This window comes from Athene cunicularia (genome assembly GCF_003259725.1).
Source record: "Athene cunicularia isolate RWA chromosome 1 unlocalized genomic scaffold, athCun1 chr1_part1, whole genome shotgun sequence".
Taxonomy (NCBI): Eukaryota; Metazoa; Chordata; class Aves; order Strigiformes; family Strigidae; genus Athene; species Athene cunicularia.
Genome location: NW_020799091.1, coordinates 55891340 through 55907066, shown reverse-complemented (window position 1 = coordinate 55907066; position 15727 = coordinate 55891340). Strand labels below are relative to the sequence as shown.

The following is a 15727-nucleotide window of genomic DNA, read 5'->3' as shown; positions in this document are numbered from 1 at the left end:
GCCCTATCCTTCCCACTTTGAGACACCAGTAATCTGCCTGACAGTACCAGAGCTATTGCTCAAACTTCCTTTCATTGACAAATATGACAGAGATAGAGTAGTGGTCTTAACATTAATGAGAAATAATTGATGATATAGTACCAGAGTTGCATCCATAAGACAACTCTGTGACACTTAGTTTACATGTCCTTTGCTAGGACTGCTCACCTGAGATGCCAGGTTGATGCGTGCAGTACTAACAGCGAACATTAGAAATTAATTTAAAAAAAAAAAAAATCATCATCTTCTTGAGTGATAAACATGTATGTTTGATCTGCAAGTAGAAATCTACCAAATAACCTTTCATCAACTTCATCAGTTCCTGACAAGGACTTACATTCACATCAGGCCGTAGTTTGATAAGAAAACGTTTCCTCTTGAAGCTCAGCTTTCGGACCTTAGCCCAATTGAAGGCATTGATCTTGGTGTGACCCTACAGAGAACAAAGCCAGCAGAGTTTAAGCATTCCAGATCTGAATGGAAAAATCTAAACCACTAAAGAAAGCTTGTTATAAATTAATCTATCACTTGACTTGAAATTATGTATTTCTTAACATTCATTCTCTGATACCACAAACCATAAGCATCTGGTGCTGTGACTGAAAGCAGGTACTTATCATTAAACTCTTGCATATTTCTAGGACTAGGTATACTGAGTTGATGTGAAAGTATCTGACCCAGTTATCACTGCACAAAACAGGGAGGCCCAGCTTTTGGCAAGATGATGTTATCTTGTTCCACTATGTAAACTCAGATTTTCAGTGGACTAAGTCACCTCCCAAAAGTGCCACCTCCTCTTTCCACCAGCTACAGAGAACGCAGGGAATCCAGACACATTACAGATGGGGTAGATTTCCTTCCTCTCTGTCTACAGGGCAAAATAAACACCCCTTTAAATATACACTGAACTGGGGAAGAATGCAAATGAAAGTTTTACATTGGAAGTATAAAATACTGGGAGTATTTTGACCTTTCATAGTGAGCAACAGAAATAAAAGGAACCTAAATAACTTACTTGTCTCTGAAGAGTCATGAAATGCTTTTCCCAAAAAAAGGCAACCAAAAACCAGAAGCAAACAGCAAACATGAGAGGAATTATCTCCAAAAGACTACAATTCCCAGCCACTGCAGCATCAGCCACTACCCCCCAGAAGTCTCGTGCTTAATCTATGTTAGAAAGTATTGGAGGTATTATTAAAAAATATTTATTACAGCAGTTTGTTCAGTAAAGACTTCAATACAAACATGCCTACAGCACAGCACAGAAGTTTTGGGGAGCTACTACAGGACTGCTAAATGTAGAAATCTATGCTGATTTGGGTGCCGTTACCAGACGGACGTAGGAGTAATGACAGTGTGATGATCTCTGCTAAATCAACCTGCTGTCTAAGAATTACATAATTAATCTCCCCTAGAATATTCAGCAGAACTGACACTGATTTCTAAATAAATGGCAGGCTTTAAAATAAGTGTCTGACTACTCTTTATGCCATTTATGAGTGAACCTTTATTTTCCTTGAGGTCTTCATATTTCAATTTCAGTTATATTGAAAATAAAAAGATGAACTTAAGGCTCTTGCCCTATGAAGTGCTTGAAGGAAGCTCTACACCTACTGTCAGATGCCTACTGATGGGGTGATTCCAGCAGGTCAGAGCCTGACTGCCTTTTCAGCATCCAGTCTTGGAGCTTGATCCAGCAAACTTTCCAAGCTTTTCTGAAAGTTAAACACCCCACCCCATTTTGAACGTCCCAAACACATTAGGACAGGAGGAGATTGCTGAGTTTTAGAGCTTTACAAATGAGGCCTTGAGCCTTCAACCAGCAGCTACATTTTTATGAAAGGATCCCAGCTGACTCAGTGAGGTTCATGATGTTTTGTGTGGACATATACTTTCAGCTTAAGACAGTCTTAATTTATAAGGCTTTGCAATTCATTAATTCAGCTGATGAAAATACTGTCGAGTAGCAGGGGAAGGGCTAGAACACACAATTATTTTAGTTATGTGCATTTCTAACATCCTGGTGTTCTTATGTTTCAACCTATACTTCAGTTTTGGCATTTTACTAGCTACCCATGTAGTTATCAGGGTTTTCTTAATTTTATTTATTTATTTTAAATATAGATCTCAGAGCATCTGGGTCAGACATATTTCTAGGTTGGTTTGTTGCTGTTGGTTTTCTTTAAAAAAGGACTCAATGTACTTTATAAGGTTGGAAACACTAGTATCTTAAGCATAGTCAAACAGTTAAAATGAATAGTCTTTTTTTGATAATTGTAAAAATGGACATTTTAAAGAACAGTTTACTTACTGTTTTTAACACAGAGTAAAGTAAGTAGCATTTTGGATGCTAGTAGACAGTAGTTCATCTGAAGTGAAAGCAGTCTATAGTAGCTGACTATCAGTACCTTCACAACTGTAAAAGCCCAACTTGTTATTTAGGTAAGGGGAACTGCAGAACAAGAATTTGATAAATTTATGGGGAGAGGAGGGGGAGGGGAGAGGGAAATCTAAGGAAATTCTTTGGATCTTTTAGGAAAAGAAGTAGGATTCATAGATTCAGCAAAGACAGAATGGCCAGCACTGGTCAAGAAAATTGTAAAAACTCTGATAGAGTAATATTACGGACAGCTTACATCCACTACCTACATCCTTCTCTATGTACTCCAGTTGTCTATTTTATTTGTCCCTCCTTCACACCCATTTAGTATGCACCATGCTTGCAAGACCTACCTGCTCCTATATGCAGGAGGTGTCAGCATGACCAGATTGCAAAATGTGAGCTGTGGATCAGTTTGCATCTAGAACAGCACACTGTGGCTGTAGATGGAGTTCTACCCTGTGCATGCAAATAAGGTAAGAGACCCTGGAAGTGAAGGACCTAATGCAGCTATAAAAGGTTTAAGGTCATTTTTAGAAAAAAAATTGGAAGTTTTCCCAATCACATTTTTAGACAAGGCTGATGTCCTGAATTCTTGTTGCTGTAAGATATCTCTCCGCCTTATAAAGTACAAAGTCGTGTCCTGAGCAGCTCTAACCTGAAACACCAGAATGCCTGTGTTGGCAACAGCCAGGTTAATTTTTGTCCCTTCCCTGTCCTTGGCTGGATGCAAGCGTATTCCATACATCTCCAGTCGACGGGCAATCTCCAAAAGCTGGAAGTCAGACTCTGCTGGTGTCTGTCCCCTTGAGAAAGAAAACAGAGGAGTCACACAAATTCTTCACACCTTTTAATAGAGATCAACAGGTCCTCCAGAGAACAAAGAGCCATTTAATCAAAGAGACTGAAACCTGTCAGAGTATAATATCCGTATGGTTTTTCTATGTCCCCAGATTTATATCAGCTAGAACAACTTTATCTTAGTTTAAAACAATACCAAAGAATCCACAGATTTTACAGTCTATAAGAAATTTTGATTGCTCCAATTCTGAGACACCTGATACAGCTACGTTTAACAGAATTCACTACCTCTTATATTTTTCATTGAAAAAAACATGCTGTGTTCCTAAAAAAAATTATAAATAGAAGTATGTGAGGATGCTGTTAATTTAAAAAGTGAATGCAATACCAAAATGAAGTAAAACAGAAGACATAAAAAAAACTTAACATAAATGTTGGGAACCCGTAAGCACTAAAGTAATTATGATGAAATTATGTAAAAGTTTTGATTAGTACTGCTGTAGAACTCCCTATACTACTCATATCTAATTCAATGTAGTTCAAAATGAAAAAGTGGTCTCAACAGAAAAAAAAAACCCCATTCTATGCCTTATTCGTAATTCTTTTATCCATCTTCTTACTACTAGTCTTGTCTCCAGATCTCAGGATACCAATCTGCGTCATCATCTTGAATCCTATTCCCCCAAATCCCTAATTCTGCAAGTATTGTGCTTTTCCTAAAACTATCATTAAACTGCTTCTTCACCCACCTCTAAATATAGCATGGAAAGGTGAGAAGGCAACATTCAATGTCCTTGAAATCAAAAAGACTGCAGTCAGAAGTGTCTGACTAATCAGTCATCATTTCCAATCATACGTGCATGCAATGAAACGTTTTGTATGAAACAGAGTGTAAAATAATGGCATGCTTGAATGAATATCAAAATCAATTGCTCTTTAAATATCTTGTTATGATGATGGGAGAAGGGCAGGAGTAACCTTCAGGAAATTCATAGGCTTGAATGTTTTTGAGAAGTAACCTTTGAGAAACTCAGGGGTCCAAAATCTCTTTTGTACTTATGATCTAGCATGTATTTACAGGAATTCTTTATTTAAAGGAAGATAAGGCCAATAACAAGAACAGAAAAGTCTTACATGTGGCTACGGTGAAATTCCATAATTTTGTCTTCTAGTGCTTCTTGCTGAGGTATATACTTGTTCTTCGCTAAGTGTTCACGGTCTATGGTTTCATCAAAGTCCCCAATCTCAGCTATGGAGAATTTCAAGAAAAGTCTATTAAAACATATTTTACATTAAATCTGAATTCTTCAGGCAATCCAAAAGGTGCAGATGGCTGGGAAGAGGCCAGAGAAGCTAACAGTTTTTTGCAAGCTGTGTCATGGTTTTTGGTTCAGATTCCCACTACATTGTCTTCCACACATTTCTCCTTTCTCCTCTGTCTTAGTATCTGATACATGAGAGGAAGCCCAAGGATTCTCCCCATCCATCCCAACCAAGAAAGCAGCTGTTTGATGTCAACTGAACAAATGAAGTCATCACAGCACTGCCTTTACTTATGTATGGGATTCGTGCGGGTGTGACAGGGAGGACAGCACTAATTCAGCAGAACTCATCCATCTCTCTCACATGCATCAATGGTGCTCAGGTGCCTTTGCCTGGAGCAGCCAAGCACAAGCTTCCTCCTCAGGCCCATGTCCCATACAATGTAACCTTTTGGGGAAAATCTGAAAGATGGTTTTGTTTGCTTATTTGAACAGGCATGTATTCCACCTCATGGGGTTATGAAACATTTGTCTTCTTCTAGTTTTGCAGCAGTTTGAGACACATTCTGTCTCCCTCCTCCTCAAAGTTGCTCCCATCTGCTGCAATTATTCAATACCATGTGTGCAACAGTATGTCACACCCACCTTTCATTTTTCAGCCCATTCAGGGAGATTTGAGACTTTTTTTTTTAATTTTTCCCTCTTTTTTTTTTTTTTTGGTGAGGAAATCTACGTGGGTGTGCCAGATTACTATCTTGTTGCCTGCTATTCTTGGAATGCCTCTGAAAATCTTGTTATTAGCTTTTTCACGAAACAGTGTAGCTGCTTCTGCCTAAAAACCTGCTGGAATAGCATATCACTACAACAAAGGCTGGTACCTTAATAATGTCAGTGAAATTAAAATGCAGCACCCTCAAATTAAATCCAGGTTACAGTCAGACATGTTGTGCAGTTGACCTAGGAAATCACAGGCCCAAGCTCAGATGCTTGCTTCATCCTCATCTTATTCTGTCTGTATAAATGAACCCTTAAACCAGTTCTGTCCAAAATCAGCTGGCTTTAAGAAAGATTTCAGACGATGTTTAAAACACCATGAGTGATTTATGACAAAAGTTTGCCTGTGATCAGATGTACCCACAAATGCAGAGGGGGAGCAACAACCTTGCGTAGGCAGGGAAGATGGGGACTAAAGCATCTATGAATGACAGAGCAGTAGCCCTTCAACCTAAATTGCCTGCAGCCACAGGATGACTTCTTATACTTTGGAGGTAAGAGGTGGAAAAGAGTTGATAACTGAGACTGACTGACTTCCACCCCTCCTTCATCCCGTCTGCTCTGAATCATTCTTTGAGACAACAGAAATACTACAGAATCTGTGAGATTTCTCTTTTGTACAAATGTCCCTTCTGTCTCCATCTCAGAAACAGCTCCCTCACATCAGTTTTACTCACCTTAGCATCAAAAATCTTTAGGGTCCTTTTTTAACCCTAGCTCAAATGAAAGGCGAGTTTCTCTTTAATAAAGCTATAAGCCCACCTACATTTGCAACACCTCAAATAACAGGGGCCTTGATTCTTTGAAATGCAGTTCATAACCTTTACGTCCTTGTACATGGATGGACTTAAATCACCTTCTGCAGGGCTTTCTTCAGAGCCAAGAGTACCTCTACATGATTTCTATAATGTTCTCCACATTTGTCAGCTGTAAATCCATTACCAAAATTGTCCTCCTGGCTTTCAAGTTACTTCTGAATTTGTTCTCTCTGACCTCATATTCAATAGCTTTTACTTCTCTCCTTAGTCCTATTTTCCACCTTAAATGCCTTTCTAGTAGCACTCCCTCTAGAATAAGAGGGAGTTATATTTTGGATATCGTTAACCTCACATATAACTCTTCTTTAAAATCTTCTCATGTGTTTTAGCCGAAGATGGATTTCCGCTTATGTTCCCTTTTCTCTTACCTTGCCAAGTGTATTACACCATGCTGTATTCTGTCTGTATTAGCAATTTTGATATGTCTAATGCTTTGTCTTTCCCCTCTTTTCCTTTAATGTCCATCTTCTTACTTCACATACTCACTTTACTGCATCATTTGCAGTATCAAAGTGTCCTCTCACTTCTAACACTTTCTACAATGCTTTTAAGGTATTTTTAAATAGAATGTTTCAAATATAAATTTCATTCTGTAATACACGTTAATTTAACAGAACCCTATTTGCTGTCATGTTATGATTTCATATAAATAACAGTCCATAACACTGACATAAGCTTGTAGACATAATACAGAAACCACTCGTAGGTACAGCATCGATAACCTAACCTCCTGCATCCTCAATCTTTCCACTTTAATATCATTATTCTTATCAGCTGTCTAGTTTTATTTTTGTTGCAGACAAATACGTAATATTTTTTTGCTACTGAGTAACAAGCAAAAGACAGTCATGTGGGTAAGATACAGCTATAGACTCTTACCAGAGAAAATTTTCACAAGAAAATGTTAATGAGAAAACAAGATGGATGAAACAGTTGTAAACTTCTAGAAGAGGTTTCTAGCAAACATTATTACACAAAAAAGGGAGAGAGGAAAAATCATAAATAGCAAAAAGCATGGTGCAGTTTGCAATGAGGAGATGGCGAGGGGAAGCAGCACTGCAGGTGCACCATGAGGCACAACATCCCTCTGTCCAAAATAGCAGTTCAGATAGTGTGAATACTGTTCCACTTCTGCATGATGAATCTCTCACCTCTCTCCTTCTGACATGATGGAAAAACTCAATTTTTCAGTACAGAAGTATCTTATCTTACTCTCCCCATAAGAAGAGTATTACCTGATTCCTAAAAATCCCAGTTCAGAATCAATCTGAACCTCAAGCTCACAGGTGAAAGGGACAAAGAACTAGAAAGATTTCAAAAAGAACTAGAAAGATTTCAAATGCATCATGATCATTTCCAGCAACTAAGGAAAATTATTTAATCCAACAGTTTAATGCATCTCAGCATCATAAGAGCAATCGATGGTGGTAATTTGCCATTTTTGCAGACTTTGAAATGAAATGCTTCTTTCTGGCCTGCATAGGTGTGTCAGGGGCAATGGCCAGGTCTGTAACAGAAGAATTTTGAGAAAACACTGAAGTAAATTTGAGTTTGACTGTGGGGAGAAGGGAAAGGGACAGCTTGTAAAGGTGAAAGGACATCCTGTATTTTATCCTCTTATGTTGTTGCTTTAGGAAAACAAGCAGTTGCAGTCTGAGCAGTTCAGAGACCAGAGCTGTAGATGGTTCAGTGAAGAACTTAATTGAGTAATCAATAAGGGATGAGTAAGACATGACATAGAATCTAAGCAGAAATCATAAGGAAAATAATACATATAAAGTATAAGAGCTCAAGAGAGGATGATCGTGAAGAAATATCTTAAATGAAGAGACACACATGTATTAGGGTGTCCTCTCCCCAACACCTTTGTTTGGTGCACAGGCATTTAATAGGAAAAGACACCCTCCTAGAATGCAGTGTAACAAATACTACTCAGTTTCCCCCAAATAATCAAGACTTTTTTGTCTGAGATGAAAGGAAGTTAGAACAAGCTCAGCCAAGGAAAGAACTACAGTTGGCATACTGGACACTGAAACAGGAAAAAACTAAAAGACACAAAAAGTTGCTAGCCAAATATATATATATATTTTTTTTTTAATTTTTTTTTTTTTTAAAGTCTGTACTGCAAAAATAGTCAGTTTTAAAACGGTACAAGGAATAGAATTTCACAAAGGCTGTTGAACAGCTTCTTATTGCTACTCAGTCACCCTGGGCAACAATGACCACAGCAAATAGAAAAACATGCAACACCTGCCTTTCCAACAGCAATTAATGAGACACTGCCCTAACACTCAAACTGACTATGACAAAGGATCATGAGATTTATCTGTTTGTCACTACAGAGATTCTGAAAGTCTTTGTTGACTGCAATTTCCATACAACAGCATTTCAGTGGAAATATACAATACTGAATTGTGTAACGACCATTCAAAACAATGGTCTATTCCAATCATTATACCTGCTATAATGCTAAGTATTTTTTCCTACTGTTATTCTCAAGATGAGTATCCATAAAGTCTTGAAATGGAAAGCATACGCTGCCTTTCAAGGGATCTGGAAGCTAAAAGAAGCTTTGATGTGAAGAACAAAGTTAACGTATGATTCTACTGAACTGAACAGTCTTACTGTGCATACTTCACAATTAAAAAAAAAAGGCTCAAAATCTGTTGGTTTTTTTCTTCTCTATCAGTTTCCTCTTAGGATTGTGATTTAGTCTGGCATTCTAAGCACGTATATTTATGACATTTTATAGACAGCATACAGATCTCCAGGAATTTGAATGCTCTGCTGACATTATACATAGTATAATAAAACAGGAATTCCAGAGAATTTAACCTGTTTGCCACGATCTGCAAAGTTTGCTTTTAAAATCCTCATAGGCAGACTATCAAATCCAGTACTTTAAAAATGCAAATCCAGTGTTCAAGAGCTCTTCTTTATTTGAAAGAGTATATTATCTGTATTTGAATGCCATTATACAGAAATACAATGAATTGCCTATATGGCTTAAACCTGTCCCTACAGCATCTACTAACAGGTAACCCAGCAAAGCATGTCCAAACAATCAATCTGTTTATCCTCCCAGAAAGAAGGAAAAAGGGAACTTACACTGTACTATGTGCGAGATTAAAAGGGCAGTGCTGGTATCATTACACGTTAGCCTTCCCTGTGCCAGGTCCTGCTTCACTTGCAATGCAAATAGGTACCTGCAAAACAGAAGTGAACAAAGAGTTACACAAAGCATAAGGGAAAGACAGAAAAGTATTTTAGTGCCAACTCTGGTTTTGACTACATGTTCCTTTCAGTTTTTGGAATCTACAGATGTGATCTGAATTTCCTGTTTAGAGGCTAAATAAAACATAACAGCTACTGTATTACAGCCATTAGAGTCTTACACGGTGGCTGCTTTGCAGAACCAAGATATCTCTCTTTTTCTCTCTCCTTCCTTCCCTTGGAACCAGAGCAATTAGATATGACAGTGGAAGTAAATGTGACAGCTATTAAGTGCTCAGCAACCGCACAGCAAGCAGCACTAGATAATGGAGCTGCTTGTAACTATGAAGAAATGCCTGATAAACCAGTGATTTAGAGTTATCAGTTAGTTCTTGTAGAATACAAGGAGAACTCTCAACTTCCACCTTGGCACTTACCTGGAAACGAGGAGCAAAATCTTGATCAAACAGCTCTAGCTAGCTCTGGTACTTTTGTGGCCCCATTAACTGCACTGCCTGTGCACCAGCCATTTTTAACATCGCCTCCAAACCACCTCAGCCACACAGGGCAATACATCATCAGTTTAAGTGCAGAGACAACATAGGTCCATGACATTATTTCAACATTTAAATTTCTTCTAGCTTCAACAGGAATTGAAATTGCTTAGTTCTACCCAGCACCAAATTTTTCCCTAGAAACAAAATGAGCTACCAGTTGGTATGAAACCTGGTTAGACATCTTAAAAACCCTTCCAAAGACTTCAGCTCCTCTGGAGAACTCATACTAGGATCTCAATAGTTTTTATTAAGACTAGATTTTAATAGGTTCAGTGAAAAGCTCTCATTTGAACAGTGAGTTTCTGAATGAGAAGATGTAGGTAAATTAAATGAAAAGGGCAAGCTGCTTTGAGGAGTATGGAAACACACACAGTACATGAAATAATACAGCAGATCTAAATAATGTCCTTTTAAAACCTGCAGGCATCTGCTTACCCATACAAAATTCACCCTAGGAGAAGAACATAGCACACAAGTGTTGTATTCTCTGCTTCTTCAAGTGATGAAGCTGTTCACTGCAGATATGCTTCCCATCCTACACACTGCTGTGTACATATATTCAAGGTCCCTAGCATACATATTTAAAATCTAACTGAGTCATTACGATTCGGAGACATGTCTCTAGGTGCAGAAAGAGCTCACCAAAAATTAATTTTTAGTTCACATACTAAGCAACTGATATGCAGAATATCTATTTGGAAACAGAAATGTTTCATTAGCAACATCACTTTGTGAGTTTTCATTCATCCTTTTATTGGTTTTACTCAGTCTTTAAATAAAATATTCCTTCTATCTACCCTACTTTTCTACTTTTCTCTGTCCAGGCCAGCAAGAGATATCAATAATATCTTTTTTTTTCCATTCCATTGCTCTATTGCCAAAATAAGACAGAGATAAACACAGAATATCACAAAGCGTGACTTGTTCTTTATAAAGCAGGTTATAAGGACAGAAGAGCTCTTTGTGGAAAGATTGAAAATAAAAACTAATAATGAAAATACTGAATCAGAATGAAAAAATGTAATTAAAAATAATAATATTGTAGATCAGTAAGAGTTGACAAGTTGCAGTGAAGAAATACTGCAACAAAACAATGTTTCTGACCATAAAGGAAGGACCTGTTAATTAGGAAGAACCTTAATAGGTTCCTCATATACATATTTATTCACAGAGAAATATGACTCTATGCCAGTGCAGTGTGAAATTCAGAGCTTAAATGAAGTTTTTGAAATGCACTGAAAATAAATACATCTTTAAGGTACTCTTCTGCATATGTGTGCATTTTTCTCTACCTTCCTCTTTTCATTTTATTCCCTCTCCTTTTCAGTTCTCCATCTTCAAAGTCACACTTCCATCTGTGCATTTGCATCTTTGGCATTTGTGTTGGGTGTACAAATAGGGTCCAATGCTGCTGCAACTTGGCAGTTCATCCAAAACAACTCTCTCCCAAACACGGGTGCAGTCACATGTGTCCACATGAGGAGAACCCCAGGTTGCCAACCCATCCCTTAGTCAGCTCCCTTCCAATACCACTGCCAAAGGGGCTTGCAGAACTATGCTGCTGAACTGCCTTCTCTTGGGGTGAGCAAAACTCTCCCAGGACCCCAAATCCAAGGAGGCAAAGGACTCTTGCACTTTGTGAAGTCCCTCAGCACAGACTGCAACCAATCTTAGGGCCTATTTTTGAGGTGCATTCAAGGTGGGGGCAAACAGCATCAAGCTAATACTAACACTGATCCTCACACAACCATCTCAGATTCCATGTTCTCCCCTCTGTCCACCAGAGATTGAACAAAGAAACCCCAGTCATGCAGCTACTAACCTTGTCAGTTCCTCCTGCAGCTGAGCATGGTCAGGTGGGAAGAATTTTACCACAAATTTTACAACAACGTGCTTTGGTCCTAGGGGAAATGTCAAAGTAAGTTAGTGAACATCAGTGACATGCTGGCCAAATCTTATTACACAGAATGATGTACAAGGGATGATTCATGGAACCTGTAGTGCATACATAAATTATAACCTCCTGTCCTTTGTTAGTATTCAGGTTATTTAGAGATTGCACAACAAAATTTACACACAATAAAATACACCAGTAACTTGGTTGAAGGATACTCTGCCAAAACTAAGTCTGGTTTTAGTAATTACATCAGTTGAACAAATAAAATACATTATGTGTGTCTATCCTCCTTGCTTCAGAACAGGAGGGAGCTAAAATACACTCTATTTTTCAAGTCTACTAGTCAATTCCTATTTCTGTTTTAACAGCAGCACATTTGTTCTGACTCTTACAAGTATGACCAGTGACAAAAGGACTAATGCCTCTCTCTTTCAGGAGAGGGAGAGGTGCCAGAGCATACATTCAGACTATTATGACCAGAGAGGCACCTAGGAAAACTTAATCTCAGTGGCAAAGCTCAAATAAGTTAAGAACTTTGCTGATATTTAATGGAGAAACAGAATTACCAAAACCTTCCCTTTCACTTCTACTCTTCCCAGAGCTGATAGCTATTTACGGTTTCCTGTCCTTTCCCACCAGCCACCAAAAGTTTCCCTGTTGGCCCTATCCTCCTGGTCTCAAGACAGTAACAAGTTCTGCAGCAATGATCCACACAGTTGTAAAGTATTTGCTAGCTCCTTCCCAGTAATGTCTTCCTGTTCTTTCTCGCTTATCCTGATTACTGCTGCCTTTTGACAATGTATGCTTCCTTTAATCCTGCTTTTACTGCACTCTTTTTTTTCTCTACAAAATTGTTCCCTCCATTGTCACCACTGCCTCTTCTAGTGATTCACTAAGTCTCAGCCTCCTACTGGGTCAGCCCCTTCATATGTTCTTGTGATATAATTTCACAGCATGCAGAGTACATCTTTTAAGAACAGACCACAAATAAAAGATAATCCAAACAAAATTCAGTGAAGAAAGTTGAGAAGATAAAGATCCCAACTGACAGAGTCCTAATTTATTCAAGTACTCTCAGACTGACAAAATAAATGACAGCAAGGAAGTACTTACTTCTAATCTGTTTCATAACAGGCTTCAAAAGATCAAGCCACACCTGAAAACAAAAGAAGGTGGTGTCATCATCTCCAAACAAACTATCATTTGCAGAGGAGCATTTTTCATTGCACTCCTTAGATTACAGTCACTTATTTATTTTTTTCCAGTGTGGTCATCATGCTCTCCCTAAGTATACCTAGTGGGTTTTCTCCCCCAAACTCTGGAAGATGCTCAGGAAACAGCACTGTTAATGAACTGTCACTGTGACACAGCTTTTGAAGCAGTACAGATTCAGAAAGCTGGAAAACAGTGAGGAAATCTCCCCCTCACTTGGCTTGGATACCAACAATCACAGCACATTTGGTCAGGTACCACTCATTTTGTGGAAAGAACAACTGAAACAAGGAGTTCAGAAAAAGACAGTCCTATATTGTCATTGTGGTGCTCACCCTGATTAACCTTGAGAAAGGCAAGTGAAAGGGGCCGGTGCTTGCCTTTCAGATGGGAACACTGGGCAAACAGAGAAACAGAAGGCAGATGCCTCCTGGTTTTGGGGACCCAACAAGAGTCTCACTGTGAGGGCTGGGCATAAATGTGGAAGGAGCTCTCTGCCTTGGCTACATGGAGATAAAGGAGTCTCACCACCATCACCACCTGGGGGAGGAACGTCTTCTCAGGTCAAGGGAGTGAGGCAGACAACAGCACAAAACGTGGGTAGGAGGAAGCTTACTTTCAAGCTGTGCAACATTTTCTCTTTTCTATAAACCTGGGAAGCTCAGGCCTAGGCTTTCTTAATTGGGGGCAGTGTAACTTCTGCATATAGTTTACTTTCATTTGTTTTTCAACAACCCATTTTTTAGGACAGTGTGTGGGTCTTTCCTTCAGCTTCCAAAAGAGAAGTAGTGGGTAGAAACACAGTTTTCAGAGCCTAACACCCTGTTCTGCAGGCTCAGTCAGAAGGGCCTGAGCAAAATGTTATGGAAAGCCGAGGGACAATCATGCAGAGGTAAAAGCCAGTTGACTGGAGAAGTGTGACAGCTCACAGTCCTCAGCTGGTAACTACCTATGCCCAAGATTTGTATTTTGCTATCTCACTAAATTGTATGGATCCTCCCTTGGAGACATCTGGAATTTGTGGAGGAACATCCTGCAACTGTCACAAAGGTTAAAGTCATTAAAACCAAATTAACTGATTCTTCCTCTAGAAAAAGAGTATGTATTGAAATGAATACATCTTCAACCTTTTAATAATTTTAGATTATGCAGAGACTGAAACATATCACAATATCCATTTTAGAAAATCACCTGAGAAGGCAGACAGGAGGAGGCCTGCTTTAACTGCTGCTATAACTCCTCCAATGCCGTTTGCCTTTTTCATCATTACTAATATGAGTGCTTCCAATTAGCAAAGACCTCACATTCCTGTCCTTTCACACCCACTAATGTTTCTCAATGAAATTCTTTTTTAAAGTTTCTCAGCCTATGAAAGTCTGGGGTTTTTATTTTTTTCAGAAGGGCTAAAGAAACTTAGTTATCCAAGAATAGGAACACAGTGTTTATTACACATTAAACTGGTTCTGACACTTTTTGGCGCTTCAGTAAGTTAAAACTGTTTTGTTTCAGAAAGTTGACATGTACATAATCTGCAATGAAGGTCAGGGATTTTGCCAAGTTTAGTGGGGAAAAAAAAAATCCTGAATATGAAACAGACAGTTTACAAGAATATGGAAGTAATGTATTTTACTTGACACCAAAAAAAAAAAAAATCCTCTCTCTCCAGAGGGAGTTTATGAGACAGCATGAGCACACAAGTGCGTCACTACTTTCCCCACTTTCCCAATCATCCTACAAGCAATTTACAACATCCTGGACCACACTGCTGGATACTAGAAATGTGTGTATTGAATGTGTGCAGGGAGAAAGGTGGGGCAAAATGAAGACAGTACCACTATCACCAAACCCAAGCAATCGAAATTTATGAATTATGCAACTCCCACAATGTATCTAAACATAGTCAATCTGAGACTGGTTTATAAACTGGAAATGAAAAATAAGGATTCAATTAAGATCCATGTTTTCCATTTTGTCCAGAACTACAAAGGATAGATTATTTATTTTTTTAAACAAAGTCTGGCATTCCACGATAGTGACCAGATTTCAGCAGCTGGAGAATTGGGGCAGACATCAAGTGTGATGAAACTCTGTGAAACCCCAGGCTTGGCAACAGCGCCTCATTTCTCCTTGTCCCAGAAGGAAGTGCAGCCCTCAGACCCTCCACGTTCGTCTCCCGTGCAGATCTTGTCTGCTACAAGCATGGCATGCTTGAATATATACAGCTGCCAGGCTTCCTGACATACTACTGCCATTATGTCAGATATGAGGTCTGGAGCCTTACATGTTGAAACAAACACAGCTGAACTGTGAATATGTGACTTCATGTACATATGATTACATCAAAACAAATATGCTCTAAATATTTATTTTTCCTTTTACATTGCACTCTACATTGGCAAAGGAACTCATTCTCTTCAGGTGATGAATGTAAAATACATGTGTGTTTTATTTCTCAGACACACCATTAACTGCAACTTTTATTTGCATAATGCTCGAGTTCTACATTATGGCCATTATGAAGCTCAGAAAGTTGTAAATCCCACAGGAACACTCATCTCAACTGCACCATATAAGCTGGTTACTTTAAATGTAAATATTACTCTCAGAGCACTGCTCCACATTGAAACAACGATTCATAATCAAATCTCCTGCTTCAGAGTTTCTGAGAGTTGCTTTTAGGTTACTAAAAGGCATTACTTCTACAGAATCTCACCATTTTTGGGGCATAGCTGGCTAGATGTGGGCAATATTTGGGAACTTTCCCTATTTCAGAA

General features: G+C 38.6%; 1 protein-coding gene across 6 annotated transcripts in view; it reads right to left on the bottom strand.

Annotated features, from left to right (window-relative positions):
- Positions 1-15727, bottom strand: part of FARP1 (FERM, ARH/RhoGEF and pleckstrin domain protein 1) — a 175613-nt gene that overhangs the window by 50477 nt on the left and 109409 nt on the right. For all 6 annotated transcript variants that reach the window (XM_026858571.1, XM_026858557.1, XM_026858564.1 and 3 more), the window contains exons 4-9: positions 12855-12897; positions 11667-11745; positions 9183-9280; positions 4355-4469; positions 3078-3225; positions 377-472 (exon numbers count right to left, since the gene is read on the bottom strand). In XM_026858571.1, the coding sequence (XP_026714372.1) occupies positions 377-472; positions 3078-3225; positions 4355-4469; positions 9183-9280; positions 11667-11745; positions 12855-12897 (579 nt within the window). The remainder of the gene's footprint in view (positions 1-376; positions 473-3077; positions 3226-4354; positions 4470-9182; positions 9281-11666; positions 11746-12854; positions 12898-15727) is intronic.